At 37.3% G+C, this 16,201-nt stretch overlaps 1 protein-coding gene across 8 annotated transcripts in view; it reads right to left on the reverse strand.

The window, feature by feature from the left end:
• PATJ (PATJ crumbs cell polarity complex component) overlaps positions 1-16,201 on the reverse strand; it is a 291,813-nt gene that overhangs the window by 104,222 nt on the left and 171,390 nt on the right. For all 8 annotated transcript variants that reach the window (XM_074376367.1, XM_074376369.1, XM_074376370.1 and 5 more), the window contains one exon: positions 6,299-6,390. In XM_074376367.1, the coding sequence (XP_074232468.1) occupies positions 6,299-6,390 (92 nt within the window). The remainder of the gene's footprint in view (positions 1-6,298; positions 6,391-16,201) is intronic.

A 16,201-nucleotide genomic window follows, 5' to 3' on the forward strand; every position in this document is an offset into this window, starting at 1 on the left:
ACCCGCTTCCTGTTCTAAACCTAAGGTATTGTATTGCCCAAATCTGGGTTGCATGACCACCCACTGGCCACACCTTGGCAGTGAGAGAAAGATGCAGTTCCTTCAGTGTCCACAGATGAAGACAGGCATCTAGATTTACTGGTTTCATTACTCCACCATACCACATACAGTGTGTGTGTGTGTGTGTGTGTGTGTGTGTGTGTGTGTGTGTGTGTTTGGGGGATGGGGGTCTACCAAAGGAAACAGGCATTCTACAGGGAAAGGAGTAAAAATATTGACCCACAAAAAAAAAAAAAAAGGAAAAGAAAAAAATCCCCTATCACCCTTGTGACCATCACAATTAGCTGCTTCTCAGTTCCAAAAGAAGTGAAACAAATATAGCCATAATTCCCACAAGAAGTAAAGAAATAATAATTACCAATTCTGTTTATGAAATAATAAAGTTGGTTTTCAAGGATACTTTACAATTCACACAAGAAAGATGGGTTTGTTGTTTGACAGCAATACTTTAGCTGACTGACTGAATTCACTCATTTCATAAATGGCCCTGTGAAATTCTAGTCACTTTAGACTACCTAGCTACAACCACTCTCCAAAGAGGAAAATTTATGGTTGCTCTAGATATTCAAAAGAACGTGCCATAGCCTTTCAAGAGGATTCCAGACATGTAGGACCCAATGGAGTCATAACTGGATTAAATGTACAGCTTCCCAAGGTTACCAGAGTCTCGTTCTGTACAGGGGAACAATGCTTCTTATTTGGATGTATGAATTCCAATGTCTTTGACAAAAGATCCCAAAGCACAAAACACTCCGACTCCACCTTGTTCTTGAACTAAAAGTCTTATAAATTCTACTTACGAATATAAAATTAATAACTACAATTACTATTTAAAGTGGACAGTACAGGAAACAAGTAATGAGCAGAAGTCAGCATCTCAGAGCACTTGAGAGACATATGGATCAACCATGTGGTCCAGCTAAACAGAGAAACCGAAGAGCCTCAAAATCACGGGAGAGTCTCTACCTCCTACAGCTCCTAGTAGGGTTCAGTGCTGATGAGAGGCCTCTTCGTCAAGACTTCTTGTCATATATACCATGGACAATATCTGATTATGCACTTGACAGGGGGCATTGCATTCTATAATGGTCCATGACAGTGAGGAAGGTGCTTCCCTACAGAAATCAAGTCAAATGACATACACAGCTTTATTCATCCAATGGTATTTTCCTAGAGGACTGCTTTTCTCCTGGAAGTAAATGTTCAGTTATGTTGGACATAACATCCAAATCCAGAAACCTCTGGGTTTCTGTACATACTATGACTTTGCTTACTTTTCTTATCCTTCAGGTCTGAGCTGAAGCATATTTCCCATAGGCTGCAAAGACTAGGTCAGGCATGTCTCCCACATGTTCCTACAGTATCACAGCACTCACACCACTGGATAAGGTACCAGACTGTTTTACTCTTAGCCTCTTCCTGTAGGGGAGAGATCATGTTCTCTGCGTCACTCACCCCACCAGTACAAACAGGCACTTGGCAAACACTTGCTGAATAAATGTATGAATATGTCTTTATGAAAGCCAAACTCATACTTGTTTCCACAATCTTTTCTTCCCTCCTTTTTAAAAGGATATTAAATAGATATAAAGAATCAAGAGCACAGTAAGGATTCTAAAAACAGGCATTCAATTTGCTTATTCAGATGGACTTACTCTGACATTCACATTAATTTCAAATCAGCATCATCTTTTAGGGACACAGAGCCAGAGGATTATAGGCCACACTATGGTTTTAATTACAAAAACAAGACGTGTTCAATGGCTACAGTAAGGTGGATCCCATGCAGAGTCGACTCTCACTCAGTAGGGCTTGACAGCTAGCACTAAATCTCTGCAAGGGTTTCAGTTTCATTTGGCCTCCTTTAGCCCCAGGAGTTTTTAACAGTACACATTCTCCACATGTAATTAAGTAATGGAGAGTGAGTTGTTACACATGACATTTAATTTTCGATAGTGGAGGAAGGTATGACAAGAGCTGCAGACAAGATCATTAATTTCCTTGGATCCCTGCACTGACAAACAGAGCAATTCATTCTGCATCATATTAATACAGCTCTGCTCTCATGCTTAAATTGGAGTGCTTGTGTACCGGGGATGATGCTGAACGGGAAAACCCACAGGAGTGAATGTGTGGCACACAGTAAGAACCCAGGTCATAATACTCATCTTGATGATCCAGAGTAGAATAATTTAGTATCCCAATGTCCATATGTGCCATGGGGCACAATTACAAGATTATAGAATTGTCTGAAATCTAACAGTATTGGGGGGGAGGGAAGAGCAAAAAGTGATTATGTAAGTCATGTGTACGCAGCAGCAACGCGTTAATTTTCCTGAATGACTCACAGACCTCTTGTGGATTACAGATCAATTAGCATATGAATAAATACAAGTGTTAAAAGAATATGACAAGGACATGATCACACAAATGTACATCAATACAGACTAAAGGCCCTAGTTAATTAAAATGTTGCCTGCAGCACATTTTAACAGCTTTCTGTGATTACTTTACTGCTAATCATACTCCCAAACCTGTGGCCAGTTCCCATTTTTATCTCAGTTGTCAATAAATTTGAAAAAGAGCTGCTCAGGCATAAAAGCCAAAATTTTCTGTATAACGGACATGCACAGGGAATCAATAATTTCAACTAAGGGAGGAAATATTGCCAAATAGAAGCTCTAACTAAAGAAATACTATTTATAAAAATCAGTTTTTAAAGCAACATTATATAACGCAAAGCAGGTTATGCAGTTTTAAAGAAAAGTATAATTGCATCTGCTGTGCTGGATGATTTAAGTGTTAACTTCCTGAAACTTGGTAACAAATCAATATTTAACTGTTTAAGGATTTGGTTCCAAAATAGGCAAAATTAGGGTTTCTGTAATAATAGTTTGTAAGAGGTAATATGTAAGCCATGATGGAAAGATGTACCGAAATGAGTAATGAACTAGACAATCTGCCTGAAGAGGAGAAGATGATGTGCTGGGTAGCACCTGAAATGCATAGGTTACCACACATGAACAGGACACCAATCTACCATTCTACCCCGACTGGTGATGTGCAGAACTGACAAGCAACAAAATATTTTCTTTTTTTATTTCCTTAAGTGCTTTAAATTCTGACTCTATTTGATATTACTTACCTCAGTAGAATCTATTATAATATATTTTATTGACATGGGGATTAACCCATGTTAATTAGATTTATCTTTATCCATTCCTTAATTAAACAGTGTTCTACTCCTTGCTAGAATATCAGGTCATCACTTGAAAAAAGAAGAAGACAAAGCAGCAGCAGCAGCAGCAGACAGGGAATGAAAAGACATGTTTTAGGCAGGCTGTGTCTACGTCTCCTCATCTAACCTTCACCAGAAATGGTTTTACATAATGTCTGTAGCTATCTCTTCCAGTGCTTAATCATTACATTAATGAAAGCATTCTTAGACTGTGAATGTGCTTCATCCAAAAAAAGATTCAAGATTCTGGAATTAGACAAAGTATATCTGAGAAGTGGTTCTTTTTCCCCCTCCTCTTTCCTTCTCTCTGACTACTTCTTTCCTTTTCTTTGACCTCTGTCCTCCCTCCCTCCCTGCCTTTTTCTGCCATCATCATCATCACCATCATCTTCATCACCACGGCAGCCAGCATTCTTGAGTCTACACTGCCGGGCAATTTATGAGATACCTATGTCATCCTGATACGACAGCTAAGGAACCTGAGCAAGCTCACACAGTTGGGGTATCACAGAGTGTGCTTCAAGCCCAGGCAGGGGGAATCCATGGTTTCTTTCTTTTAATCACTAAGCCTTAGAGTCTGGTCTTGCTTTAGAAAAGGATTCATCACTTTAGGTAAGAGTTCTCAGTCAAGTGAGTAGCTCCCTTATGGAAACTGAAGCATTAATTAATTAGTACAATGCTGGCACACAGATTATCATATGCATATCTGTTGAATCAAACAAAAGTTGTGAGCAGCATGTACATCTCTCCTGAGTCAATTCAAGCTCACTCTCCTTTAGACAGTATGAATGTGGATATAACAAGAGATTGTTTGGAATCACATCTGTATCTTTTTTCTCCCTATAAAAGAAGATACAAAAAAAGTAGTGGGGAGAGGGGCTAAAGTATGAGGAATTTTGTAAAATAATGAGTTTTATATCTATATTCATTTTTGAATTCACAAAGTAAGTCAAACTATCTTACTATGACTGTTGCCTTTGGAGAATAAATAATCTGGATTGTTCAGTAGGAGCTGAAAGGAAATTTATTCAATAAAGCTCTCTGAATGCCCACCAGGTGCTGGGCACTATAATTATGACCATGCAAGAAAGGTTCATAATTAGGTGACGTATTTTGAATGTAGCCTGATACTTCTAAATCGCTTAAAATCACTTCCAGTAAATAAGTATTCAACAGCATCCTCCATTATGCTTACACCATTAATTTACTGAACAAATTTCTTCTCTTGATTCTGATCCCTTCTTGATTGTTCTGATCCCTTTGAACAAACAAAATTGAAACCACCAGACACTAAATTAATGGGGTCTTATTACTATTATTAAAATTCTATTCAGCTGCCTCTTCTATATCCTAAATAATTTCAGATCATTTAACCTTTCTTTCTTGAAGGAGGGGGGTTCTATTTTCCAAGTACTTAATTGTATTAAACAATTTCCTTCGCATCCTGTTCAATTTGCTTTTTGCTCTCTTTAAAATGGGATGACCCAGCAGCAGTGAAGGACCCCACAAATGCTGAAGAGGTCACAGTACCATTAATAGCATCCCTGGCAGCAGCCCGCGCCGCCATGGGCCAAGCACTCATGTGCAGACACTGCGGACAGCTTTACGTCTTCTTGTGTAATCCTCACACAACTTTACACAAAGTTCTCAAGCCTAAATGGCTTAACGTCTTTACTTGTATGGACTTCTACCGATGGACATCTTAAATTTGCGAGCAACTGACCTTTCCTCAAGTCTGTTCATGTTTTCATCATTGAACTCTAATTTTGTAACTGCTGGCAGCAGACAGGGCTGAGAAACCTCAAAGAAGAGACTGGTGTCTAACAGAGGACTTTAAGGTGAGTAAGCCAGAGGAGGCTGTCCTAGAACACAAAGACACATGAGAAGGAGGAAGGTCTCTCCCCTCTAGAAACAAGAGCAGAGAAGATTGGAAAGCCTGAAAGTGCTACTGAGCGGGAGAGAAGAACATCAGCGTTGGGCTTCTTCAGGAGCAAAGCAGCACCGCCTGTGAGGCTGAAGCGGTGGCAGGGGAGGAATACTTCAAGCACCTACATTAGTGCCCACATCCGGACATAAAACTCCCCCTATATCCCAGCCATCTCCTGGGAGCGGACAGGTCTCACTGACTGTAACTACTGAGAAGGGGAAGAATAACCATGATCATCACCATCACAAAAGACCATCAAACACTTTCTTCAAGCCTTTACTCCATGCTCAACACTGTGGTATTTCTAATTTTTGAAAAATCACAATGAATGAGGTAAGTGCTTTATTAGCCTCATTTTACAGATAATAACTGAGGCCAGAAGGAAAAAAAAAAGTGTGACAATTAACGTACATGGTTAGTTACAGCACCTAAAAATAATACAGATTTATCTGATATTTCAGTCTAATAACAGGGAATCAAACCTCATTCCATTGCTCATGAGGCCACCACCAAAGAGGAGTCCCAATTCTGACTCACTCATGCCACACAGGCTCATTCTGCCAGCAGATGAGGTATGGGTAAATGTGGGGACCCGAATGGACCACATGACCCCAGACAGCAGAGCTCACGTCTCCTCCGCTCTGTATTTCTCACCAGCACTCTTAACATGAGGCTTCTCAACTTTCCTGGGTTCTTTTTTCCTGCATATTCTTTGATGAAGGCATGAATGAGTCAGCAAATGTACCAAATGATGATGACAGGAGGAGGAGATGCTAGAGTGTTCTATTACATTTATAAAAGGAAAATCAGATCATTAGGAAGGGAAGAATGTTTAAAAGTGGAAGTACAAGCACAAGCCACAACTACCAGTTCTATCACGTGAAACGTAAATAACAAGAACACTTCATAATCAAAACAATCTGTACTTTTCTTAAAGTGACAGTTACAAAAAGAAAACATATTGTTAGAATACAGTGATTTTGTTAAACAAACCAAAGATAAACGTCTTATACAAATAATAACATCTCCAGAAGAGATCTTATGTTTTAGGAAGCCAGATTTATCTATCTTACCTGATGAAAACCAGCTTGACCTTTGACGGGGCAGTCTTAATAATGGCAGATGCATTTTGGTGACTTCGTCCATAGAGGATCTGATTGTTTATCTGTGTGCGAAAAAAGAAAATGCACTTGTAAAATTGCAGTATGTCTATTTTGTATGAAAATATATATGTACATATTTATACATGTATACAAGTATATGTGTATATACTAGGAATTAAACTATGAAGTCCATTCATTTTTAAGTGGACAGATGAAGGACTCTTTTGGTGCTAAAAGTCTTAGCATTCTTTATAGTATGGATTCAAACACTAATTCTAAGCAGCTACTAAAATCTCCTCAGTTTTGAACGCAGTTAATAGAGAACATACAGTTTCTAACCCTTTTGCTAAACTCAAAGAGCAGTAGTTGAGCTAGATGCAAAAACTTTATGATGGATACTTCATTTCCTACAGCTTTTCCAGATTCCTAAAAAATGTAGAAAACAGACCAAACTGTGGTATTCATCAGCGCTCTGGAGGGCCCATTAAACTTGATCCTGTAAACGTGTCAAGGCCATTACAAAGCATAAATTTTGTTACTCCAGAGGACATAAATATTATATCCTTGTTTTAAGTCAAATATTAGATCTACTGCATAGAAACATTTTACTGTACCCAATCAATGAGGCATGTACTCTTATCCAGAATGTGGTGGGATTTATAGCTTGATTGAATTCACCTCAGTATGATCTGAAAACTTTCATATTCTAAAGTTTTTCCCTCCAGACTTCCCCACTGCTAAACTATGATGATAGCCACAATCAATCTTTTATTTCATTTCAGCCATTTGATAATAGCTCACACAGTTTTGGCTTTTCTCCTCTTGTGTCTTCAGTAAGTAATGATCTATGTTATACTGTCCCTATTTAACTAAGGTCTTGATAATTTCCATTATTTAATGGATAGTATCGTACACATATAAGGAATAGTAAAAAGGAATTTATGCTTTTTGTAGTTAGCATCTAATTTATCTATATTTTGTGGGGAGGGTAATTAGATTTATTTGTTTATTTTTAAATGGAGGTACTGGGGAATGAACCCAGGACCTTGTGCATGCTGAGCATGAGCTCTACCACTGAGCTATACCCTATCCCCTAATTTGACTATCTTTGATGTCTCTCAACATTTGCATTTGAAGACACACCTGAAAAAGGTTTCATTTTTGTCATAACAGCTATAATGAGAAAGTATATGGAAATGAACACTTGAAAGGATGGGATGAAAAAATGTTTTTAACTGTCCAAAATAAAGCTTATCCACCACCTCAAAGTGGTAGAGCTGGAATTCCTATCAGAGGCTGTTGCAAAGACTAATAAATTCAAACTACTGCTTCACCATGCCTCTCATTTTATCAGCTTTTGTTCTTCACCAAGAAAACCAATCTCCTAGAAATCCACTGGTCTCCACACTGTCATTTCTCTGTGCCTCAGTTTCTTCTCTAAGAGGAATCTAAGCACTTATTTCATAAAACTGTTGTGAGAATTAAATGAGATGATGCCTTTAAATTTTATTTACAGTAATCTTGATACCCAAAGGATTTTTAACTTTTATGTATTTTCTGTCTTTTCTGTTAAGATTTGTGCCTTTTTAATATCATGCATTTAAAAATGTGACCACCCTTTGTATGAAATGATGAAGATGGATACATGCCATTATACATTTGTCCAAAACTACAGAATGTACAACTCCAAAGGTGAGTGCTAATGTCAACTACAGACTTTGGGTGACGATGGGTCAATGTTGATTTATCAATTGTAACAAACGCAGCACTCCAGAAGGAGATGTTCATAATGAGGGAGGCTGTGCATGTGTGGGGATACAGGTATATGGGAAATCTCTGTACTTCCTCTCAATTTTCCTGCTCTTTAAAAAACCAAAAACAAAAAACAGCTTTTTTTTTTAAAGTGCCTACCCTCTAGATTATATATTTTCTCCTAATACTTTTTCATGGTTTTACTTTTCTTGTATTTACATCTTCTTACCTAACTTAGTTATAAGGAAAATGGTTAAAATAAGTCAGGTGGTCATTAAGCATACTTGACATAGGAAATGTCCAAAATGTATGGCGTGACAACACCTGGTTACAAAATAGTATGCCTAGCGTGATCACTTTTTTTGCTAACTGCATTTTTCAATCTCTTTAATATATAATTAACTACAAATAAGGATCTTTAAAATCACAATTTTAAAATGAGACGATGCATGGAATATGCTTGATTCACTGCGTGGCACTCAGGTAATCATTTGTGAACACCTTCCACATTGTGGCTGCCCTCTGCTTGCTTAGAGTCCTTCCTAAACCACAGTGGACCTCAAGGAGGATGCACTGTATCACGGAGCCCTGAGTGGAAGCAGTACTTCCATTAATCAACTGCTTTCTCTGTACACTTTCTCTGAGGTGGGCTCCAGCGTTCAAAGTGACTGAAGTTAAAAAAAAAAAAATTTTTTTTTTTGATTAGCAGAAGCTCGAGCATATAGAAAACTGAGCTGTTTCATATTTATGGATATGCCTGTTTTTCAGCTGTGATCCTCCACTTTGATAGAATAGAACCCACGGCACTATTACTCTAAGAGTGAAAAATCACAGCCCAAATGAAGAAAGCAGGTCATTAACTTTAATTTACCTAAGAGTGAATCTAAAGCTACGTCTTTCATGACGCTGTTTCTGAGTATTCAGAGCCCCTGGCAGCAGGAAGGCGAGGCGGCCTGCTTGCTGTTGATGTTTCTCCAGTGCCAACAACTGCGGCATTTAGCGCTACGGCAACTGCTCCCCGCCAGTGCTCAGAGGCCTCTGGAGAGACTGCTACTTAGTGGAAAACTGGGAACAGGATAAGAAACTCAAGATAGAGTGATTTTACTGGATTAAATCTAAAAGGAAAATGCAGATCTCTGCATAAAAAAATCTGTCACAAAGCCTCTTTTCTGGCTTCAGAAAATGACATATTAGCAGCCCCCTGAGTTTCAGGAGAGGAAAATCTCTTTTGTTATTTCCTTAGACCTTACTGCATATGAAACCATTTCAGTATTTAAGTGAAAGGCACATAGCTTCCAACTACATAAGCATTTTTTATATTGCTTCATCTCTAAGGAATCACTCAGGAAGTAATGAGAAAGAATATGACGCATTTTATGCACAATTAACCGTAGACTGTCAGTAATCCTATTTCTGAGAAGCTGCTGTTTTCTGAAGGTACTATTGTTTAAACAGCAGATACAGGACATCTTCTAAGTAAAGCACAGACGAGAAAGCAAGCATTTTACCCCACCTGGAAATTTTTCCAGTTAATTCTAATTAATAATAACTACCAGTTATTAGTGCTTACTCCGTGCCAAACACTGCAAAGCTCTTTATGCATAGTTTCTCATTTAAATCTCAGAACAACTGGGTGCTATGTACTTTCACCAGATGAAACTGGCACTCCACGAGCTTGAGTAATTTGCCCAAGGTGATTTAGCTATTAGTTTAAAACCTTGTAATTCTAAGGCACACCTAGAGGTCACACACTCTGTGCAGTGTACATAAAACTCCACTGATTTCTAAGGTCATCTTTGTAAAGATGTCTATTAAATAAACTCTGAGCTGGATACCCACCATCTTAGGTCCTGGAGTTTAGAGATACACAAGTCAGAATCAAGCATTTCACCGCAATGCATACAGGAAAGGCCCGATAGTTGACTGTTACGCTTTTGAAATCCCTAATGCAGTATGCAGTTCTGTAAGACCGTACCTTTCTCTTTGTACAAATGCACCCTGAACAATAATATACACTTAACACACTTTTTGTCATTACACAAATAAACATAAATTGACCACTTTTTAAATTTTTTTCTGACCCAAGCCAAAGGAAAACAGCTAAAATATTTCATTCTTTTAGAATGTATGGTCATTCAGATTATCTAGAAATTAGGAAAAAAAATATATATTTTCTGTTTACTTCCAGTAAACTGAGAAGTAGAGAAACTAAGTGTCTTTCCCAAACTTTCTCCTTTCAAAGGTGACTCAATGATACATGAAAATAATAAATTATTTAGATACGTCTTTATCTTTGAAGCGTCTCATAGTGGTAGGAAGAACTATTCTCAGTCCTGATTTAGTATTCCAAATCCACCCAAATAAACTATTTATTACCTTAAAATCTGAGATGTACAACTCTTCCATTCAAGGGTAATCATATATTCTAAATATTCTGGGACAGTCCAGTTTATACATGTTGTTCCCATCATTAACAGTGCTTCCTCTCAAAAGTAACCCAGTCTGGATAATAAGTATCTTTTACCCACATTTACCCAGCCATGACTCTGGGAAGTGTATTTTATGCCACTCCATCCTGATTTCCATATTACTAAAGGAGAAATCCAGGCCAGACCGGGGATGTAGCAGAGACTTCGGGGATTTCTGCCAGCACACAACCACTTCTCTTTGCAAGGGATGGTCCTTCAAACCTTCCCACCACAAACACCATCTCTAATGCTGGACAGCCAAGTTAGTGTTGCCTGTCATGCCACTCCAGGCTGAAGCTGGGGGACACATGACACAGGCTGGGACCATCAAGATTCTCTCTTTTGGGTGGTTTAAATTGGGGCTGAGACACAGGTAATGATCGTCTTCTCTAAGCTTCTGTGGGACGGCCATATTTTGCCACATTGATAAAGGGGCAGGAAAAGCCATCACCTGCTGAGCCCCCGAGGCATTCTGATCTTAGGTTCCAGGAGGTACACCCACACCCTTCCAATAAATTCTCCCTTTTGGTTATTTCTGTTCTTTGCCATTGAAAAGTCTCTATCTTTAGAGTATCTGGGGCTCCTAGTTCTAAGTATTAATTTATACATCCAAGTGACTCTATCTCCTAGTCTGCGCTCTCTCAGACACTAAGTAATTTACCTTGGCATTCAAAAGAGAAAAAAAAAGGGCAAAGACGAAGACAAAGGAAAAGAGCTTTCTGTATAAAGGAGCTTTCTATGCTCTTGACCTACAATTCTGGTTTTCATATCTGTGTTTGGCTTCTTCTGATTACTGACAAAAAGAGGCTTTCTGACATCCTCTACGGGGTCAGTAACTTCTGTCTCAGCTCTGGGATCCCTGATCCTAGAATGACACTAATATTTGATCATGAGTAAGCTAGCTCATCTTTTCCTAAGTGCTGAATTTCCAGAGGAATGAAATGTCATTCAGGAGCAACTTACAGCAGTTCTAGATACTGAAGACAATATCCCCAAATAAGAAACATCTGCATTTGTAAAACTTATAAGTCATATTATAATGGGTTTTCATTTTTTTCATCCACATTTCTCCTCATGGGTTGGTTTCTGATACTGCAGTGGGAGAAAAAATACAAAAATAAAAAGTACTGATTTGAGGTAAATCCTCTATATTTAGGTACAAGTGATGGGATACTTTTTAAAAATATATATATTTCTTTAATGGAAGTACTGGGGATTAAACTCAGGACTTGGTGCATGCTAAGCATACACCCTACCCCTGAGCTATACCCTCCCCCCAAAATGGATACTTAGTTGCAATAATTTATAGTTTGTAGAAAAAGTAGAATTAGAGTTAATCCAACAAAGATTTAGCAAAAGTAAACGGATATAAATCCTTCTGTTATACTACATAAACTTTTACTATAGAGGTCCTTAATGAGATCTGTTTCAATAAAATTAATTATTCAAAAATACGAAAAGATAGGTTTTCAACTACCCTTAATTTCACATAGTTCAACTGAACATGAATATAAATTTATGCTGGAGACCAGCTCAATTAAATCTATTCAAAAACTTACCAAATTGGAAGTAAAAGTTAATTAACTTAAGCTTGGATTAGAAATATTAATTATACAAAAATTAAAATTTAGTTCAAGTAACAGATTTGCCTGGGGTTTGAATATCATATTAAAATATATTATACTCAACAACACATTCTCTGCTTTACTAAAGTAGGATGATTTATTATGAACAGTGATAAATTATTATTAAAAAACTGAATTGAAATTCAGGTAATTGGAATAGCCAATAATGAAATTTGAGAGTCCCTCTAATTTACTTTTAAATATATCCTAAACTTTATATTTCAAGACATTAGAACCTATAGGTTAACTTCTTTCTTTAATAAGTTATTGACTATAACACATGTACAGAAAAACAAACAAATCGTGTTTATAACTTGATGGGTCCTCCTATAGGTCGAATTTTAATCTAACAATTCCACTTCTTAGAATTTATCCTAAAAAGATTAAAAACCCAGGTGTCAAAATGTCTATCTTGGTTATAATAGAGAAAAAATGGAAAAAACTATATATTCATCCTCAAAAGGTTTACTATATTTTCCACTATATATCGATAAATAGAAAACTGTCATTAAAAGGAGGTGAAAGAGGATGATATAGTTCTAAATCCACTGCCATAAAAAGAGAACACTATTGAGTGAAAAAAATAAGTAATAAAATATCATGTAATCTATCACATTATTTTCATTTACATTAAAGTTTTTGTCTGAGTCTAAATAAAGCTCTGTGAGTATCTCTACCAAATGCCAACAATGATGGTATCTCTGACTGGTGGGATTTAAGATTATTTCCACTTTATTGTTCTACACTGATATTTTATAACTAGTTTATAACAATATCATTTATAAATGCTTACAACATACAAGGCATATACACCCCACAGGCACACATACACATGCCTTAAATATAGTATTTCATACAAATCAGTATAGGAGTGCATTATTACCTCATTACATAGACCCATAAATTGAGGTTTAATAAGTTTAAGGAATTTGACCAATATATCTAGAAGCCAGTATTTATAGCCAAACCTATTTGAGTCCAAAAGTCTATCCTATTGATAATCAGAAACCATTTCTAAGGGTATTTATCTGGGATGGAGGGCAGGTGGAAAGCCATAGGATAAGTAATTCATTTTTAATCCTATGAAAATTTAAATCCAATTAACAGGGCCTCACAAAATAGAAACCCCAGGCCAAGAAATATCCCAATAAAAGTATAATGGATATGTGTTATATCCATCAATTTATTCACTTATTCAACAGCCATTGTGAAAATGATAAGGATATATAGGAATTTTCATTACCATCATCACCATAGCTACCATGTACTGAGCATCGACTATGTTTCAGATACTCATTCTCTGAAAGTCACTTCATAGAATTACTTTTATTCAGTTAGCTATGGTCCCCTCACTCAAGTACCCGGTACTCTAATAAGTGACACAGTCTTGGAAACAAATAATTGCATTGCCGATATGATGGATGTAGGCATAAAGCAAGCGGTGATCATCTTTTCTTGAAGACGGGGGCGTTGGTCTTGAGGAGTAGACAGAAGCTGGGCAGACACAGGGTGAACTGAGTGGCAGGAAGGGCTCCAGGACTGGGGAAAAGCACATGAAGAGATATGGAGGTAGGAAACTATAGGTCTCTTTCTAGGAACCACAGGTATGGCTTTGGGGGGTGGGGTATGGGCTAACAGAATAGAGGTAACCAGGTCCTGTTCAAAGAAGACTTTGTAGAATATTTTCCCTTCTAAAAATTTTAGGAACCAGCCTCCATGAAGAAAGACCTTCACTTTCCAAACCACTGCCTTCAGTTTTGCAGATGGAAAAACTGAAGGGTACGAAAGGGGCACCAAGGCTGGGATGGAACAGGGAAAATGACTGAAACTCACGTGAAAACACAGTTTCACTATACTGAAAAACATTTTCTGAATAAATGACCACGTTAATTTTTCCCCCAAAATACAAAATAATGTACATCAAGTTCCAATAAATTAATAGTTTGCAAAGGAGCAGGTTTTAAGGACTAAGTTTAATAAATACAGTGCTGAAAGGAGGTCTTCTGCAAATCTAATTTAATCTATTTTTTGTGAAGTACAATGTTCCCAAAGGAACACATTCATTTACAAGGCTTAAGTGTGAGAGATTTATTTTCTCTCAAACAAAATAAATTAAATTGAAATATATTCTGAAGGCAAAGTAATAGTATGTAGCTCATATCTTTCTATATTTGACATACTAAGAAAAGAGTAAGATACTCCTTTGAATCCTAAACTCTGATGTGACAATATTGAAAAATATTCACTTGAAGAAAGCGAACAGAGAAATATGGTTATGTATTGCTCTGATTTTTAATGTTTCTGTGGAAGCTGTTCCAATTGCTATAGGTTGGTTCACATGACCAAATGAAGTAGGTGTCTGTAGATAACTTCCTATTACCTGCCAGGCATAGGAAGGAATAAGTGAGTGGAGACAGAAGCACAATCTATCTCTTAACAGCTCATTAATATCGCAGAGGAATCATGCTTTTGTAGGAGGCTGAGGCATTACAGCCTACCTCTATTAACAGTATTGTTCGTCACATAAGTAAAGAGGACGCAGGTGAACAGTGACCTGGAATTCTTTCTTCCCAGAACACTGGTACGTGCTACAAGTCAAGACTTCCCCCAAACTAGTAACGCCTAGCTTAATAGTTGCTTGTTTCATTCAAATGATCTGATTAGCACTCCACTCGGTTTCTTCTGTTACTAGAATATTTTTCTCTTACCTTCAAAACATTTTCCTTGCTACTTCTACAGACACAACCACAAACCCAATGAATCACCAAAGGACTTTACGAAAGTCCCCAAGTCTCCTTCCAACCCCAGTTTCTCTTTTTTTTTTTTTTCCTTCTGTTTTTTAACACAAATCTCATCAGTGACTCAGTCTGGTAGAAGGAGGATTACATCATATACACTTGATAGCTTTTAAAGCATATCTCATAGAGTCCAGCACTGCCACACTGCTCAGTGTGAAAACAGGTAGGCAAGGTAGGTGCTCCTGTACTTTTGTAATGAGGACACTGAAACACACAAGCTCAGTTAACTAGTGTGAGGGTTCTAGGTGAGGTAGTGGCAGAGTCAGAATCCAAACTCAAGTCTCCTGATCCCAAAGCCTCTTGGTATGGCCTTTGGTATGGGTGATATGTATGTTCAATTTGATGCCATGGGCTTCCTGCTACTTCACTTAATACTCACCTTCATCACCCATATCCCATCCTCAACCACCTCAACCACTTCCCTCCTCCAAAATAATCCTCCAGCACCCAGTTCTCATTCCAACCTCTGTACAGTGATGAAGGCAGAGAAAAATTCAAAAAAGGCAGAGAGAAAGTGTCAACTTCAAAAACTCTGCCTCACCAGATTATAGTACTATTTTTCTCAGTCACTTCCTTATGTGTATATGTATGATATATGTGTGAAGAATTTTTTCAATGAAGAAAACTACACCTGGCAGGTTGGCTAAGGTCTGATTATATCCAGTGTTTGCTAGATGAGGGAGGAAATAGCCTCTCTTACATATGTTAATGGGGTGGAAAATTTGTAAAACATTCAAGAAAAATGATCTGATATATCTACACCACAGATTTACTTAAACAATTGCTCAAAGACATATACACAAGTGTGTTATAGTATTATTTGTACTGATATAGAAAATGATACATCATTCATTAAAAAAGGTAAATACAATATGATTCTATTTGTGTATATTAACTATTAAGACTATGTTTGCACAAATGCATATGACTAAGCATGAGACCTACAGGGAGGAGGGTAAATTGACAGTGGTTACCTCTGGAGGAGTAGTATTAGAGGTAAAAGAGGGAAGATAATTACTTTGACCTGTACAATTACAATTTTTTATGATTATATGTTACTTTAAAAATATGCAAGAAGTATAATCTATAAGTTAAGAAAGAGAAAAACAGCAATAAAAAGCTGTATCTTTATGGCAACTCAGTATGTTAGGTAATCAATAAGAATTAAGACCTATTTGCTAACCTAATACTTTTGAATCATAGCCAGAAACAGAAATAAGGATGGGCAAT

Source organism: Camelus bactrianus, chromosome 13, assembly GCF_048773025.1.
Source record: "Camelus bactrianus isolate YW-2024 breed Bactrian camel chromosome 13, ASM4877302v1, whole genome shotgun sequence".
NCBI classification, from domain to species: domain Eukaryota; kingdom Metazoa; phylum Chordata; class Mammalia; order Artiodactyla; family Camelidae; genus Camelus; species Camelus bactrianus.